We start from the raw sequence: 16666 nt of genomic DNA, 5'->3' as shown, positions 1-16666 counted from the left end.
ATATTGTTAGACTGCCCGCTCCCGTCCAAAAATACTCCAGTTACCGACCGCTTTATTGGGAAATTCATTCCTCTCTAGATTGAAACCTGCATCTCAGGGTCACTAACATGTAAAATTAACCTTTTGTAAAGTGAATTAATCACAGTTCTTTTCTGATTTTATGTTAAAAAAAGTTGTTAACTCACTATTATGGAATTCAATTTCAGCCTCCATTAATTATTTGAAGACAATAATTCAAATAATTATTATTTTTTTGCATCATATCATTTAGAAATGAATGCAAAAATGAGCATAAAATATGTAATTTTCCTCTCCCATTATTGTACTTGATATCTAAGTATTTGCTCGGGTGTATCCTACTGAAACCATTGCAGATCTGTATGTCTCTCTGTAATGTATGCTTTTTTTTGTGGCTTTCAATAGACCAGAAAGTATAACAGTGCTATTATACTATACATTACTAACATGCATCCTGCAGGAAAATGGATTAATCACAATCTCCCGGCTGAACATGAATGTGTCATTAACACAGTGATCCTTCACCTTGTCATTATTGCAGCAGCTGCATTTCCTCCGTCCAGGATAAAAGCGCAGGTCTGAATAGTTGAAAGCACAGCTTATGATTATTAAAATGACGCAGTGGCAAAAATGCAAACCCATTATCTGAGACTTTCAGTTTAGCACAGCAGCAGAACTGAACTGAAAGCACAATCAAGCCAGTCCTTTTTTTTGTATTGTGATTTGGTGAAAACAAATGACAAAGCAATTTTTTTGTAACCCTTTACATTAAAAGCTTCCACTTTGCAAAAAATAAATAAAATCATACATTAAAATAAATTAAAATAAAGCTCAATTGCAGAGTATAAAGTTTATATCTGGTGGAGGAAAAGGTCAGAATTACGTAATATTTTATATTGCTCATGAAATATATGTTTACATTAATTTATTTTATATATAAATGTATTAATTTATATTAATTTATTAATTAGACTATTTAATGTAATTCAAGTTTAGTTGTATTACATTTTTTACAGTAATTAGTGTTTCAAAGCAGCTTTACAAAAGGTGCACATTGTTGCATTACGATCAAATTAAGCTAAAGTTTACCGCAAAGAAAGAGGATGCATGAAACTTCCTGGATGCGTTCTTGATATCGAGGATGCATGGATGCAGACTTGAGCGCAAAACTCGGTGGGCAGCGCACCATTTTATGCCTGTTTAATATTAAAGTTCAGAGATATAACTGATATTAGATCATCTCTGGAGTTTCCATAAATGAGAGGGTAAAGTAAACATTCAAGATGAAAATCTTAATAGAGGCATAAACACATTAACACATTAAGGGTCTTTATTTGCTGAAATTTGTATTATAATCTTATTTATTTGTATTGTGCAAAGTATATTTATTAGGGTTTTGTGCATGTTTATATATATATATTTATTTATTTATTTATTTATTTATTTATTTATTTATACAACAGTTCTGTCTGGATCTCGAATCTGATTGGCTTATAGCCGTGATATATTTAAGTAATATCAGCACCCGTACAGCCTCTTTACCCTTTGTGCATTACTCCGCCCACATACAGCCAGCAACAAGCAGACACTACATTATATTGATTATTAGCGCCCCTGTATATTTTATTCCCCAATTTCTGTTTAAAGGAAAGAATTTTTTTTCAGCACATTTCTAAACAACAGTTTTAATAACTAATTTCTAATAACTGATTTATTTTATATTTGCCATGATGACAGTAAATAATATTTGACTAGATATTCTTCAAGACACTACGTCACCTTAGAATTATAATATAGACATAATAATTGACATTCTTATTAAATGTCAACTTATTTACATTATGGGATTCGCATTCAATCTGCCCAGTTGGTGGAATGAACTCCCTAACTGCATCAGAACGGCAAAGTCACTTGCTGTCTTCAAGAAACGACTGAAAACTCAACTATTTAGTCTATACATCACTTCCTAATCTGCAATTGCCTCTCTGGCTATACCACTAACTGTACTCAAAAAAACCAAAAAATTAATAAAAAATAAACTTACATTACTAACGCTTTCCTTCTTACACTTTACACACCTGAAACTTGCCTACAGCACTTATTCGTTGTTGCTCTTATAGTTGTGTAAATTGCTTACTTGTCCTCATTTATAAGTCGCTTTGGATAAAAGTGTCCGCTAAATGACAATGTAAATGTAAATGGGGTGTTTTTTTATAAGTTGTTTACATTTTAAGACTTTTTATTTAAAACACAAATATTACACACATACTGTTTGCTATGGAATGCAAAAAGCTCAACATCTCAAAATCATTCAGAACGCAGATAGAACCTTATCATTTTAAGTTGACGACTAGTATTCAGCTTAAAGTGGCATTTGAAGGCTTAACTAGGTTTATTACGGTAAAGTTAGGGTAACTAGGCAAGTCATTGTACAACAGTGGTTTGTTCTGGAGAAAATCCAAAACAAATATTGCTTAAGTTAGCTAATAATATTGACCTAAAATTGGTTTAAAAAATGTAAATCTGCATTTATTCTAGCTGAAATAAAACAAATAAGGCTTTCTCCAGAAGAAACATATTATAGGAGATACTGTGAAATATTCCTGAATTTGTTAAACATCATTTTAGAAATATTTGAAAAGGGAAAAAAAATTCACCAGGGCGAATTATCTTGACTTCGTCTGTAATTGTTTCACATTTTTGTTTGGGATCATTAGAGCTACGCATGGATTAATTTGCTCTTCAGTGTTTGGACTCTCAGTAATGATTTTAAAGCACACTGAACCGAGCTGAACTGAACTGAACTTAGGCCCCGTTTACACTAATGCGTTTTAGTTTGAAAAGGCATAAGTTTTCCTACGGTTACGCCATCCGTCCACACTACACCGGAGATTTCGAGCGCCGAAAACGGAGCATTTTGGAAACGCTGAAGAAGCCGTTTTCATTCTAAAACGCTGCTGCTCCGTCTCAGTGTGGATGGGGGAAAACGGAGACGTCTGAAAACGGAGGCGAGGCTGCCGAGATTCGCTAGCTGATTGGGGCTTTTGTGTCATTGCGTATCCTTCCCTTATTCGTCAAGCCCCTATCACATGACTATAACACATGGCTTTAGCGCTACCGGAAGACAGAAGACCCGCCTTCACTGTAAACAACAACATGGACACAGAAATGGGAGCGTTGTTTGCATTATTGTCTGTTTTAAGCGCCATTGTGCAGTTAAACTCTGCCTTTTTTACTACAGCAGCGGCATATATTCGCTAAACGCGCATGCCCTGAGTGCGCGAATGGTCACGTGATATACGTTTTTGGTGGCGTAGAGTGGACGGAGATATGTTGAGAAACGCTAGGTGAAACGCTAGTGTGGACGTGGATCGTTTTTGATCTAATACACCGTTTTCAAACTAAAACACACTAGTGTAAACGGGGCCTTAAACACTAAAAACTGAACTACTCTGTTCTAATTACTACGACCATTTATGTGAAGCTGCATTGACAAAATCTACATTGTAAAAGCGCTACACGAATAAAGCTGAATTGAGTTTAATTGAATTTTCTTCAGAGTGCAATTGTAAATTCTAGCATCAGAATTACTTTATCTTTTTGAGTGGTGCAAAACAAATGCATGTACTTCAGAGTATGCATCAAATGGACCATCACTCTTTGACACATGGAAAGGTTTATTTTCTCTGTGTGCATGAGAACATGGAAACTAGCAAGCATAGGTTTGCCAGCTCAATGTTTCCTGCTCTAATCTTTGATTGTTCAGTCTTCTTTGTGAATGCTTGAATGCTTCTTATTGTGTTTCAGCCACTGTTTACTCTCTATTTGCATACTATCAAGAGCACACACACACACACACACACTTGTCATCACTTCGCAAAGCAGATGTGATGAAATGTAGCTTGGCTGTCTGTAAATGTAGACCAAAAAAAAAAGCAGCATTTCCTGACAGGAGACCACCACACCCCAGAGCAAACACATGCTGGAGTGCGTTTGAGTGAATGCTATCTGTATTTCAGTGTATTTGCTGTCATACACACATCAGATCTGATGTTTTACCTGCGGTGTTAAGCTAATGCTTTTGCAGTTTCAGAGCAGATAGGATTGTGCTTGATAAAGATACAGGTTTCATTATGTGTTCATGTTGGGCTGCTCAATAGATTCAAGCGCTTTTGGCTTTTGTGGTTGAGTTAGTTTGTAAAGCTTCACTTTAGAAAGTGGAGGTCTGTTGATTGTTATTTATTTTTTATATATTTGTTTAACTCCGAGAACTTAAACTTGGTTTTACATATTTTTGTATGTATTTAAAAAAATGTTTATACACTGTACAATAAATTCTGGTTGCCTTCAATTTTTAAGCTGAATCAAATCAAACCTTATGAGTCTATTGAACTTATATAATGTTAAACTGACTTAACCAGTTAAACTACCAGGTTTGTGACGTCATCGACTTTCGCTTTAAGATTTAAAGGGCCAGCATTCCACCTGACCCCCGTACGTGGTTTCATTTGTAAGTGTAGAATCTATATTTTATGCACATATGCATCACTTTGGTTTTTGTTCTACTGTATAAAAGTTATTTACACTTAAATACACAGTATTTTGGAGACCCGAGCTGGGTATTTTACATTGGTTCATTTTCATATTTTTCATATGACACATGTACAAGTTATAGCTCAAATGAAAGCTCTTGCCGGTGCTCATACGGTTCTAGCATTCTTTTTACTGAATTATATTCACATATCAAACAGTTGCCGAATGAATCGCAGTGTTTCCATGGCGCAGAAGTGAAAACAATACATTCATGATCAATAAGCAGCCCCAGATAGCACAGACAGCTGTCATCTCTTACCTTATGCTGCGCTTCAGGGCCGTTTCTCCTTTGTTTTTGAGGTGATGTGCATAAGTATTCCTTTTATATGTCTGACGTGGTCCAAACACAGTGAATTATGTTTGATCAAATAAAAGAATAGTGAAATATGAAAACAATGATCGCTCCCTGTGGCTTGTACAGCACCTCTCATCAGTTGGAATACAACAACTTTAGCATAGATTATGGTGGAGACATTTTTTCTTTTTCCTATGATTACAGACATGTGCAGGAACCACCTAAATTAATTACAGCACCCTAGACCACACATAACCTAAAAGTACACTTTCAAATTTCAGTTAAAAAAAAAAGAAAACAAAAAGCACCTCTTTTTTTAGGTGTTTATTATAACACAGACAACATATACAGATATGTTATAAATTTTCAATAGTGTTTTATAACAATTCAAAGGGTTTTCTTTAAAATTATACCAATTTTTTGCATTTACACCGCTGCATGTGGATTTGGGAAATCCAGGCGGAAATCCCAAAATAACAGCAGAGTTTAACTGGTTAAAACAGCTTGCATAACTTTCAAAATTAAGTTAGAACACGAATGACTTAGTTTAATACGTTATAATGACCTGCTGTCAAGACTAATTGATAATATCATTTTTATTTACAGTGTAGTTTAATGCACTGTGTTAAAGGTAATGAGTTAATGAAATACCTCATTACATTAACTTAAATGGAGTAAGGTCACAGTACTAATATAGATTTTTTTTTTTTTACATCAAATGGTTTGTAGCAATCGGTTTCCTCAAATGGTTTGGGTTTCATTAACTTATTGTGTTTTACAGTACTCAGTTGGTTTGAGTTCTCTTTATTTATTGGGTATTACTGTGCTTAAATTGCTTCATTTATTTAAATGAATTAAGTTCACAACACTAATTAGGATGAGTTTACAGTGATACAATTACATTAAAGCAAATATAGCAAAAAATATCACAAACAACAAAATTTCAAAAGTAATATTCCATTTTTTTGCTTTTCTTGCTTTTCCCCCCCCCTCTTTTTAAAAACTTTTTGGTTAATATTTTTCTATAACATATACATTTGTGAGTACTAGTTTTTGGACTGTTATCTTAAGTTATTCTGTTAGATTAGCTCCAGATTTGGCTTCAGTGCTGACTAATAATGTATATGTACAAATATAATATAGCTTTCTTTAAAAAAATATTAATTTAAAAGAGAGATTTGTTAGGGATGTACTCATATAAGCTGAGCACTGTATGTCTGAACTCTTTGTTTTATAGATTTATTTTTAGCTATATATTAACTACAGTGGCAGCCATTATTTGTTTATCTGGTAAAAAAAAAGAATAAAACCATGTGGACATTTAAAAAAGAATAAATAATGAATGAAACTATATAGACATTTAAAATAAGTAAATAAATAAACTAAATTAAAAAACCTTAAAGTTATGAACCAAAACAGAATAATAAAAAATAATTAATAAAACTATGTAGATGTTTAAAAAAAAATCTATAAAATAATAAAAAAATTTAAAATTAATAAACCAAAATAATAATAATAAGAAAAAAATTTAAAAAATCCTTTATTATTGTTTAAGGTGATAAATCAGCCAAAAAAGATCTTGCAAATAACATGAATTTGTTATGAATTTTGTTTGACATTTGTTTATTCAAATGCATATTATTATTTTATAATTATATAATTCAGCTTGTATTTCTGATTCATGTTTTAGCTGTATTTTAACTACTGTTGCAGCTTTTAAATGTTTATCTGATTAAAAAAATAATAAAACTATGTAGGCAATTAAAATAATTATTTACAAAATGTTTAAAAAATCACCTCATCACAATAACCCTAAAGTTAATAAACCAAAACAGACAAACAAAACTGATTAAAAAAGTATATTTTATTATTATTATTTATGGGGCTACATCAGCCAAAGAAAAATTGCAAAAATCCTTAATTTGTTGTGAATTTTATTAGAAATTTGTTTATTTAAATGCATATTATTATTTAATAATTATATTTCTGATTTTTTTTATGCATGATCATATACTTTCTAATATTGAAATGCATGCAAATACAAAATACTGCTTGTGGATTATTAATATGGTCATTTTGTATTTTTATATTTATTTAAATATAACTCATTTATTTGAATGTAAATCATTAAACATAAAGTCAATGTTATTTTATTTTAATCACTTCGTGTGCTTTCTAAAAATAATTGTTAAAAAAGCACATTTATTCTATACACATTTATTTCTATTAAAAATGTTTTCTCCAAGCTGATGGGTTTCCTATCACTAAGTATTATAAGAGCGCTTCACTTCCAGTGTAGAAAGTCACAGTTATTGAGAAGTATACTTGGAGGATTTGACTGTGGTGTGTGAGATCCAGCTATTGCTGTGTGTTTCTTTATTTCAGCATCAGATTGGTTCAGACATTTCATCTCTTGCTCTGACCTTTCCCCTCATTTCCTCCTGTCCAAAAGAATTTACTGTTATTGTCCCGTCGTTCAATCCTGACCCTGTTTTATCTCCACTAAATTGGCCGTTTCTCTATCCTAGATGGAAAAAATTACACAACTGGACGTCTGTTTGTCAGAGCAGAGTGTTTCCAGAATAATACAAGACAATTTCATATGTTTTTTGGGCAGCTAGACATAATTTTTATTGCACAAAATTGAAGGATGCATTCAGTAGAGCACTTTAAAGAGGCCGTTATAGAAGATACAGTATCTGGTAGCTTTCTTTTGATTGTTGAGGGACTCTGTGTTTAAGACCTACTGTAGCTTACTGTACTGTAACTTTAAGTTTACTGTACTGATTAATATAATCAATACTGAAAGATACAAAAACAAGTTGGTTACTCAAAGATTTTTTAAAGCTTGTGCATTGTAAATTCACTGTAAATTAATGTTTCATAAATTAATATCAAAAGCTTCACATCTACAGAATTTTCCATTATATGTTTTAGACCAGGGGTGATCAACCCCGTTCCTGGAGATCTACCTTCCTACAGAGTTCAGCTCAAACCCTGATCAAACACACCTGAACCAATTAATTAGGACCTGAACAGCACTGGATAATTATAGGCAGGTGTGTTTGATATGGGTTGCAACTGAAATCTGCAGTCAACCTAATCAAATGAAATGAGTGTAGGGAACCCAAAATTTACTGATAGTTAATTCTACTCATTTGAAAAGAGTTTTGAACTCGATGTTGAAGGTAAGGAGTTAATTAAATACCTCATTACTTTAACTTAAATGGATTAAGTTCACAGTACTAATTAGGATTAGTTTTTGAACTTAAATGGTTTGTGTTACCTTAACTTTTTGGGTTTTACAGTGCAGGAACGAGGTTGAGTATCCCTGTTTAATTCAGCTTTTCAATTCAGCTTTATTTGTATAGCGCTTTTACAATGTATATTGTATCAAAGCAGCTTCAAATAAATGGTTAAAGCAACTTTATCAGGGTAGTTCATTTTTTAGTGTTTAAGTTCAGTTCAGTTTAGCTCAGTTCAGTGTGGTTTAAAATCATTACTGAGAGTCCAAACACTGAAGAGCAAAATTATCGATGCGTAGCTCTATAGATCCTGAACTATGCAAGCCAGTGGCGTCAACTGAGAGGGAAAAAAACTTCACCAATAGGAGAGTGAAGAAAAAAAACCTTGAGAGAACCAGACTCAGTTCGACATGACCATTTTAATTAGTTTTAGACACTATAAAATAAGTTGGCTTGTAGTAACCCAACTGTGGACAAAAATCAAATATGGACAAGCCCAACATTGGGTTATAAATAAAATTTAAATGACACTGTTTTTAACCCAATCGTTGGGCTTGTCAATATTTGACCCAACATAAAATCCTGAATTTTTAATAACAAATATACATTTTGTATTTGCAAAATTAAACGACAATTTTTTTTAATCCTCATCACTTTTTCTGAAATCTTTAGTCTATAATTTAAATATGCTGATTCTGTTTTGTTTTCAGAACGAGTGTGATTTATATGTAATATGTACACTTTTGACCAGCTCACCACATTTTATTATTATTAATTTACTTTTTTTTTTTACAGCTCCCCTACTGTTTAACAGTTGAGTTTTACCATTTTTAATTCATTCAGCCGATCTCTGGATCTGGCTGGAGTACTATTAGCTTAGCTTAGCATAGATCATTGAATTGTATTAGATTAGAGTGAGAGACTGGTCTCTCTGCACTAGATGAGGAGCATGTACCCTCATTGTCTGAAATGTTAAGTGAAAGTGCCCTAAATAATAATAGGTAGGCTTATCTGTTCTGAGTTAATCTACTATATATGCGACTATCAGGTTGTTGCCATATTTCTGCTGGATATTTTTTAAATTTGACAAGAAAAAATTATTTATGCACTGTCAGATCTTTCTGAAACATCAGTCAGGCAACAAGCTTAAGCTCTCAACAGCTAGATGCTATCCTCAGAAGTGATAACCCATTGATGCAATGTGCTAAATAAATATTAATATTTTACATAATTTGTAATTAATTTATTCTTTGAAACTTTAATATTAATTTATGCAATTGGAATGCCTTGATTTTAGTAAGGTTAGTACACAGCCATAGCTATAAAAAATATTTGTTTTATTTTTATTTGTTTTATTTTGGCTTGAATAAAAGCAGTTTTGATATTTTTTTTACCATTTTAAGGTCAAAATTATTAGCCCCATTAAGCAATATATTTTTCCAATAGTCTACAGAACAAACTACTGTTATACAATAACTTGACTAATTACCCTAACCTGCCTAGTTAACCTAATTACCCTAGTTAATCCTTTAAATGTCACTTTAAAGGGCCATGAAACCCCCTCGTTTCAGCAGGGTGTTTTCACACCTCTACTTTGGAAAAAGTCAGAAAAGTGGGCGTGTCCAGCTCTGTTTGGGGGGGGAACCCTCAGCATTTCCCGGAAACTTAGATGCACACGGCAGGTAGCGTCAGAAAGCCGCGTGTGTTATTCCGGTCACAAAATCCAACACGAGGTTATAGTTTGGTTGTAACTGTTAGTGCTAACTTGTTTACACTGGTGCAATAGTTTGTTTGATACGAATAAAATACGAACTGAATAAACAAAGAGCACTGGTCGCTCACTTACCAAATCTGTAGAGACAGGACAATCACCAGCAACTAGAGCCGCGTCTTTATTAAGAGGAGACTACAAGCGAATCCGGATCTCAGCGTTTGCAGATGAGAACAGCTCTCAGGTAAACAATAATCCTTCTTAGACACGCAAGTTATTGTTGTCGAGCGTCGCGTACACTGTTAATCCACACGTGAGTCTTGAGATCTCACAGAGAGAAAACGAAAACAAAACTTAACTGCAGCAAACTATGAAAGCAACACTTGACGCTTGTTTTGCCAACACAACGTGGCGTCTCTGCCGTCTAAACACTGTGACAGTAACGAATATTAATGAAGTTGCACAATAGAGCGCGCTGATTGGTTTGAACCAAGCCTTACTCATACATTAATGCATCACACTGTAAGACGTAATAAGACACACGCTGGCACAGACGCCCAGTCTGCACGCTGGAATACACGCTATTATGTCATGACCGTGACGCAGCTTCAAAAATTCGTTTCAAACCGGAAGTACGAATTTGCTTGAAATAACGCTAAAACAACCAATTTACACTTTTTAGTGAAATATAGGTGTCCTAATAGTGTTTTTAGCAGTGTGGGACACATATACGACTGTCAACAGCTCAAAAACTGTGTTTTGGTGTTTCGTGACCCTTTAAGCTGTATAGAAGTGTCTTCCAGACTCAAGAACTCTTTCTTCCCATCAGCTATCAGACTTCTAAACAGATAACCAATGCACATAACAGTCTCTTTTTCTGCTCAGTACAACACTACATTCTCCATCCCAGTTTGCACTATTTTTTTTTTTTTTGCACATAAGCCAATTGCACTAGGCACTTTTTGCATAATTAGCACAATTAAAAAACCACTGTACATTGTTTACATCTGTTTCATTACTCAAATCAGTTTTATATATTGTTTACTTTCATAGATATTTATATACTTACATTTAATAATCATACTTCAGTCACTTCTGTGTATATATGTGTATTTATGTGTATGTTGTGTATGATGTGTATGTTGTGTGTATGACTTCTCTGTGGACGGCAAAGTAAGAATCTCATTGTACAGGGAAACGTGTTTCCTTACTGTGCACATGACAATAAACAGTTGAATTGAATTGAAGAATATGTAGTCAAATATTATTTACTGTCATTATGGCAAAGATAAAATAAATCAGTTATTAGAAATGAGTTATTAAAACTTTTATGTTTAGAAATGTGCTGAAGAAAATCCTCTCTCCATTAAACAGAAATAGAGGAAAAAATAAAAAGGGGGCTAATAATTCAGGGGGGTAATAATTCTGACTTCAACTGTATGTTTACAAACTATAATCTCATTCTGACATCATAATCAAGAATTTTTGCTGCCGTACAATGCCTGCAGCAGCGCAATAATATTACACAGTAGCTGAAAATATTCTCCAGCTAGGTTTAAGGACTGCATAATTTCATTTTGGTATGGCATCAATAAGAAAATGTACTTGGTAATTTTTTTAAGATATGCCAATGTTCTATCTAATTCAATGATCTATGCTAAGCTAAGCTAAGCTAAAAGCAACCCGTGCTCATTGTGGAAACGTAGCGCCGCGGACGTTTCTGCGGACCACGATTTACGTCCCGGAAGGTACGCATTCGAGCGTTTTTTTTGTTTTCGCGGATCCGCGAGAGGCCGCTGTGCACGCTTTTCGCGTCTCGGGCGGGCGCCTCTCGGGAGCGCGCGGCATTCGCCCCCGCGCCGTTCTCGCGCGAATAACCGCCGGATCGGAAAAAAAAAGCAAAAGCCCCCGTCTTCGATCTCGACAGCGTTTTCGGATCCCGCCCGCGTTCTCGCCCTCATTTTCCGGATTCCGTTTTTCGTCTTACCTGATTTCCGGAACCCGCCGTTCCCCGGACTCGATCCCGGTCATCGTCCACCGCGGCCGGCTCCGGCTCGTCGTCCTCCTCCTCCGGGGCCTCCGCTCCACCGACGCAACGCTGTGAGCTAGGCGGTCGAACTGATTGCGTCGGGAAAGCCCTCCACTCGGAGGCGAGCCATCGGCCGCCAAGCGCGAAGAGGAGGGGCGGAGTGGCACCACAACGCCCTGCGGCGTTCGCTCGAGGAAAAAAAAACAAACGCGGCCTTTACGTACCTCCGGCCACGTAAATCGCGGCCTCCAGAAACGTCCGCGGGGCTACTTTTCCAGAATGAGCTTGGGTTGGCTAAAAGTGTCTCCGTCAGACCCGGAAATCAGCTGAATCAACTCAAAAATGGTAAAACTCAACTATTTAACATTAGGAGAGCTAAAAAAGGAGCCTATTTAATAGGGGTGTCGAAATCGATCAAAATTTATGCTCAATTTCGATTATCGAATCAAAAAATAGAATCGTCGATGCTGCCACGCCCCCATGTCACGTCTGCTTGGCTTGCCAAGCGGGAAAAAAAACAGGCTTGTTGAAGTGCTTGTTAAACTGCAGAAGCAGGAGACCCGTCGACAGAGCTTAAACCCTCTCCTATTTTAATGAAGTCGCCGGTGTGTAAGCATTTTGGATTTCCAGTGAGTTATGTTGACAACGTCCGATAGACAACACCGGCATCGCGATCCTCCACCCGCCCTCGTTGCAAATCCGCTCGCGAAAAGTTCACACTCAGGCCCTGTTTACACTGTCTTTGTTTTTAAATGGCATTTTAGAACGACAACGATTTGACATCCACAGTGGCGTGTAGCATTTCTGAGCAGCCCTCCTTCCTCTCTACCTCTGAAAATGCACATCACGTGACCACACACACACAGACACACACACAGCCATGCGCTCGAGGCAGCAGGTCCAGGCAGTCAGAGGACTGCTTCAATCTTTCACTCACTTGTACTTAGTCATTTTAGCGAACACCTCAGATACTGTTGGCTGGTTCCTGTTGGTTGTGCCTCTTTTTCTCCGACGCCATTATAACGACACAGATCACTGCCTATTCACGAGTCCCGCAGAAAAAAGTGATTGACAGGTGGTAATTATGTGTGTATCTTGCCTTTATTCATTTACTGTATGATTTGTTTAGGGGCAAAACAAAGACCATGCAGGTCAGGTAGTTTAAACGGTAGGCTACAAATAATTAATTGGTCATTAATTAATTAATTATTCATAATCGAAAATTGAATCAAATTGTGCCTTCAGAATCGAAAATGTAATCGAATCGAGAATTTGGAGGATCGTGACACCCTTAGTCATTTACTCTTATGTGCTGTTCTCTTTTGGCCTCACTTTGTACTCACATAATTTTTAAGAATATTGTTGCTACACTTTTCAACTTAGAAAAGGGATAGTTCACCCCAAAATGAAAATGTCCTATTTATTTACTCACTCACAGGTCATCTAAGATTAATTAATTTCTCCAGTAGAACAGTAAAGAAGATTTTGAGCTCAATTCTTGGTGATTCCAAGTGACTATAATGGCAGTGAATGGTGACAGGCTTTTTAGATGAAAATAAACACCTACAAACATGTCCAAACCAGTAGTCAAGGCTCCTGATGACACGCTAGGGTCTTTTTTTTTTTTTTTTTTTTTTTTGTAATTGAACTTTTTTATTTTATTTTGAACTTTTATACCCACTCAACATAAAATTTACAATACAAAATCAACATTCAAGAAATAATGTAAGCAAATTATAATAAAAATAATAGCAAAACAAAAATTATAACAAATATAAAATAGTACAAAACAATATAACAGACAGTCAAATTGACAACTTTTCAATTTTCTTTATATGTGCTCTCCAAATATTGCTAAAAGCTACCCCATTTTCGATTAAAGGTATGGGTGGAATCCTGAAGTCTTGCCAACATACGTTCATATGATGCAGTAGAAGTCATCAGCTCAATCCAATCTTTAAAAGAGGGAGTGTCTGAGTTCTTCCAATTTCGCAGCACCAGTCTCACAGCAATAATTCATCCTGCGACGACTAGTCCAGCCTGTGTTTTAGATATTCTGTTCTGTAAAGTGGATGTATCACCAAGAAGACAGACTCTTGGGGAATAAGGTTAAGGTTGTCCCAGCCATTTCTCTAGGGACACGCTGAGGTCTTGTGATGTGAAATGACTAGTCCGTGTAAGAAAATGAACATTATTCACAATATTATTAGTTTTAATCCACCATCACCATTCATTGTCATTATATGTAATGTAATGTAATGTGTATTTATATACCCCATACACCCAAAGCGCTTCACAATCATGAGGGGAATCAATCTCTCCACACCACCACCAGTGTGCAGCATCCACTTGGATGATGCGACGGCAGCCACAGGACAACAGCGCCAGTGCGCTCACCACACACCAGCTATTGGTAGTAAGGAGAGACAGTGATAGAGCCAATTCAGTGGATGGGGATGATTGTGGGAGTCCATGATCGTAAGGGCCTATTGAGGGACTTTGGCCAGAACACCGGGGTTACACCTATGCCCTTTCCCGAGAAGTGCCATGGGATTTTTAATGACCACAGAGAGTCTGGACCTCGGTTTAACTTCTCATTCGAAAGACGGCGCCCCCTGACAGTGTAGTGTCCCCTTCACTATACTGGGGCATTAAGACTCACACAGACCACAGGTTGAGCACCCCCTGCTGGCCTCACTAACACCACTTCCAACAGCAACCTAGTGTTCCCTAGTGGCCTCCCATCCAGGTACTGACCAGGCTCAGCCCTGCTTAGCTACAGTGAGTAACCGGTCTTGGGCTGCAGGGTGATATGGCTGTGGCATTATATGAATCACCAAGAGCCATGAATTCAGCTCAAAATCTTCTTTAATGTTAAACTGAAGTATAAACTATCTTGAATGACCTGTGAATGAGTAACTTAACATGAAATTGAGATTTTTGGGTGAACTATCCCTTTAAGGACCTAATCCGTTATCATGTAAAGCAACCATATGACTTGAGCTGGCATAGTGCATGTGCTGTGTGGACTAATCTTATGGTGCTTTTGTGTGAAAACCAGTTTATTGCATGGAAAATACACAAACAATTCCTTTAGTGATATATTCAGCTATAGAATAAAAGTCCCGCACAGATGCACAACAGAAACCTTTTGTATCATGCATCCGCTTGTTAGTGATAGTGACTTATAGTGAACATATTTCATTCTGTGGTTATTTTTAGGAGCTGCCATGCACAGACGAGGTGGCATCGCTGTTCTCATCACCATCTGACTCTCTGCTGGAGTACCCAGAACCTTCAGGATTTGGCACTGATAGTCTGGCACAGTTAACTGGCGAGGGTCCTGCAGCACAGATGTACTGGGATATACCTGGACACAGTCAGAGACCGGTATTCATACAGGGATTTTACATACCTGATTTTTTCAACACAGTACCACAAGAATAAGCAGATTGATGCATGCACATTCTTGAAGTCATTATGCGTAACAAGTAGACATATGCCAATATTTAGGCATTTAATATGTAAAGGATAAAGTACATCCAGGTTGTGTGACATTTGACTCGGGGGACGGTCTTGGGGCGGGGTTTGCGTGACGTGCTGCAAGCTACTTGCCTGACAGTGGAAACGTGACATGATTTCAACCTCACTGCTCAACCTCCCGGGCCCGATAAAAGCCCTGGTTCGCTCTGGCCCTACAGTGGAAATGCGGCTACTGGTGCCTTTTAAAACCTATATTTATTCTGAACATGTATATATAATAATGCAAGTATTGTTTAGTTATTATAGCTGTATTTAAACCTGTATTTTACCTTAAGTAATAGTTTTTGCTTTCGTATTAATATTGTATATTCAGGGCTCGAAATAGCGACCATTTTGGTCGCATATGCGCCAGAAATTTTATCTATGCGACCTCTAAATATATTTTGGAGCATTTTTGCCAGTGTATAAAAGTGTTGTGTGCGACCAGTTTTTACTGCAAAATATTCACCACATGCGCGGATTCGGGAGACATTCATGCAGAATGCATCTCTGCACTTAAAACGTGAAACGCAGCGCTCAGGAATGGTTTAATACAGTTGTCATGTCAACTTGCTGCCGTAAACAAAGCCAATTCCGTAATGCTTGCCCCGCCTTTGCGCTCTTTTTATTGGCCAACTGCTTTAGCCCTGAAATATCAGCTGTCAATCACTCAGTCAATGCCTTCTGGCTTGGGATGACAGAGAGAGCTACAACCGCTAAAAATTGTAAAGCGCTGAAGAAGAGAAAGAAGATAACACTGACAGATTTTGTTTTAGAAACCATCTAGTTACAAATAATGACACCTCTTACTAGTGATCATGTGCTGAATGTTTATCCACCACCATCTGCACTTTTTGAAGAGTGGATAAAAGACTTCCGGTGGCTTCAAGTCCGCTATGAAAAGTCTGTGGGATGGAATTTTCAGGTAACTGTTTGCCACATCTAGCACGAGAGTTTCTGTTTAATCCTTCATATAATCACCAGATGCTGTCCGTCGTGCAAGTGGCAGCTGTATGTAAAATAACACCACGTACACCATCGCAAACGGACTTACACTAAGTAAACTATCGCTACTCATGAAAAGACCGGTATTGCTATTAAAAGCATCAGTGCAATATCAGACAGCACCCGTGAGAACAGCACAGTTATATCGTTAACAGATTTATCCATGTCAAGCAGTGCGTGCAGGGCCGGTGAGCGCTCCGTGTATCTTTTGGTCACTCAGTTATGTTAAAAAAATCTATTTTCTTGTG

The 16666-nt window shown here is 36.5% G+C and overlaps 2 protein-coding genes across 4 annotated transcripts in view; both read left to right on the top strand.

The window, feature by feature from the left end:
* The window catches only part of btbd2b (BTB domain containing 2b), a 1074195-nt gene that overhangs the window by 707750 nt on the left and 349779 nt on the right, over positions 1 to 16666 (top strand). The window lies entirely within an intron of this gene.
* The window catches only part of sbno2a (strawberry notch homolog 2a), an 80295-nt gene that overhangs the window by 12341 nt on the left and 51288 nt on the right, over positions 1 to 16666 (top strand). For all 3 annotated transcript variants that reach the window (NM_001423680.2, NM_001423681.2, NM_001423682.2), the window contains 1 exon segment: positions 15114 to 15281. In NM_001423680.2, the coding sequence (NP_001410609.2) occupies positions 15114 to 15281 (168 nt within the window).

This window comes from Danio rerio, chromosome 2 (assembly GCF_052040795.2).
Source record: "Danio rerio strain M-AB ecotype USA chromosome 2, GRCz13ab, whole genome shotgun sequence".
NCBI classification, from domain to species: Eukaryota; Metazoa; Chordata; class Actinopteri; order Cypriniformes; family Danionidae; genus Danio; species Danio rerio.
This window is presented reverse-complemented; position numbering and strand designations above follow the sequence as displayed.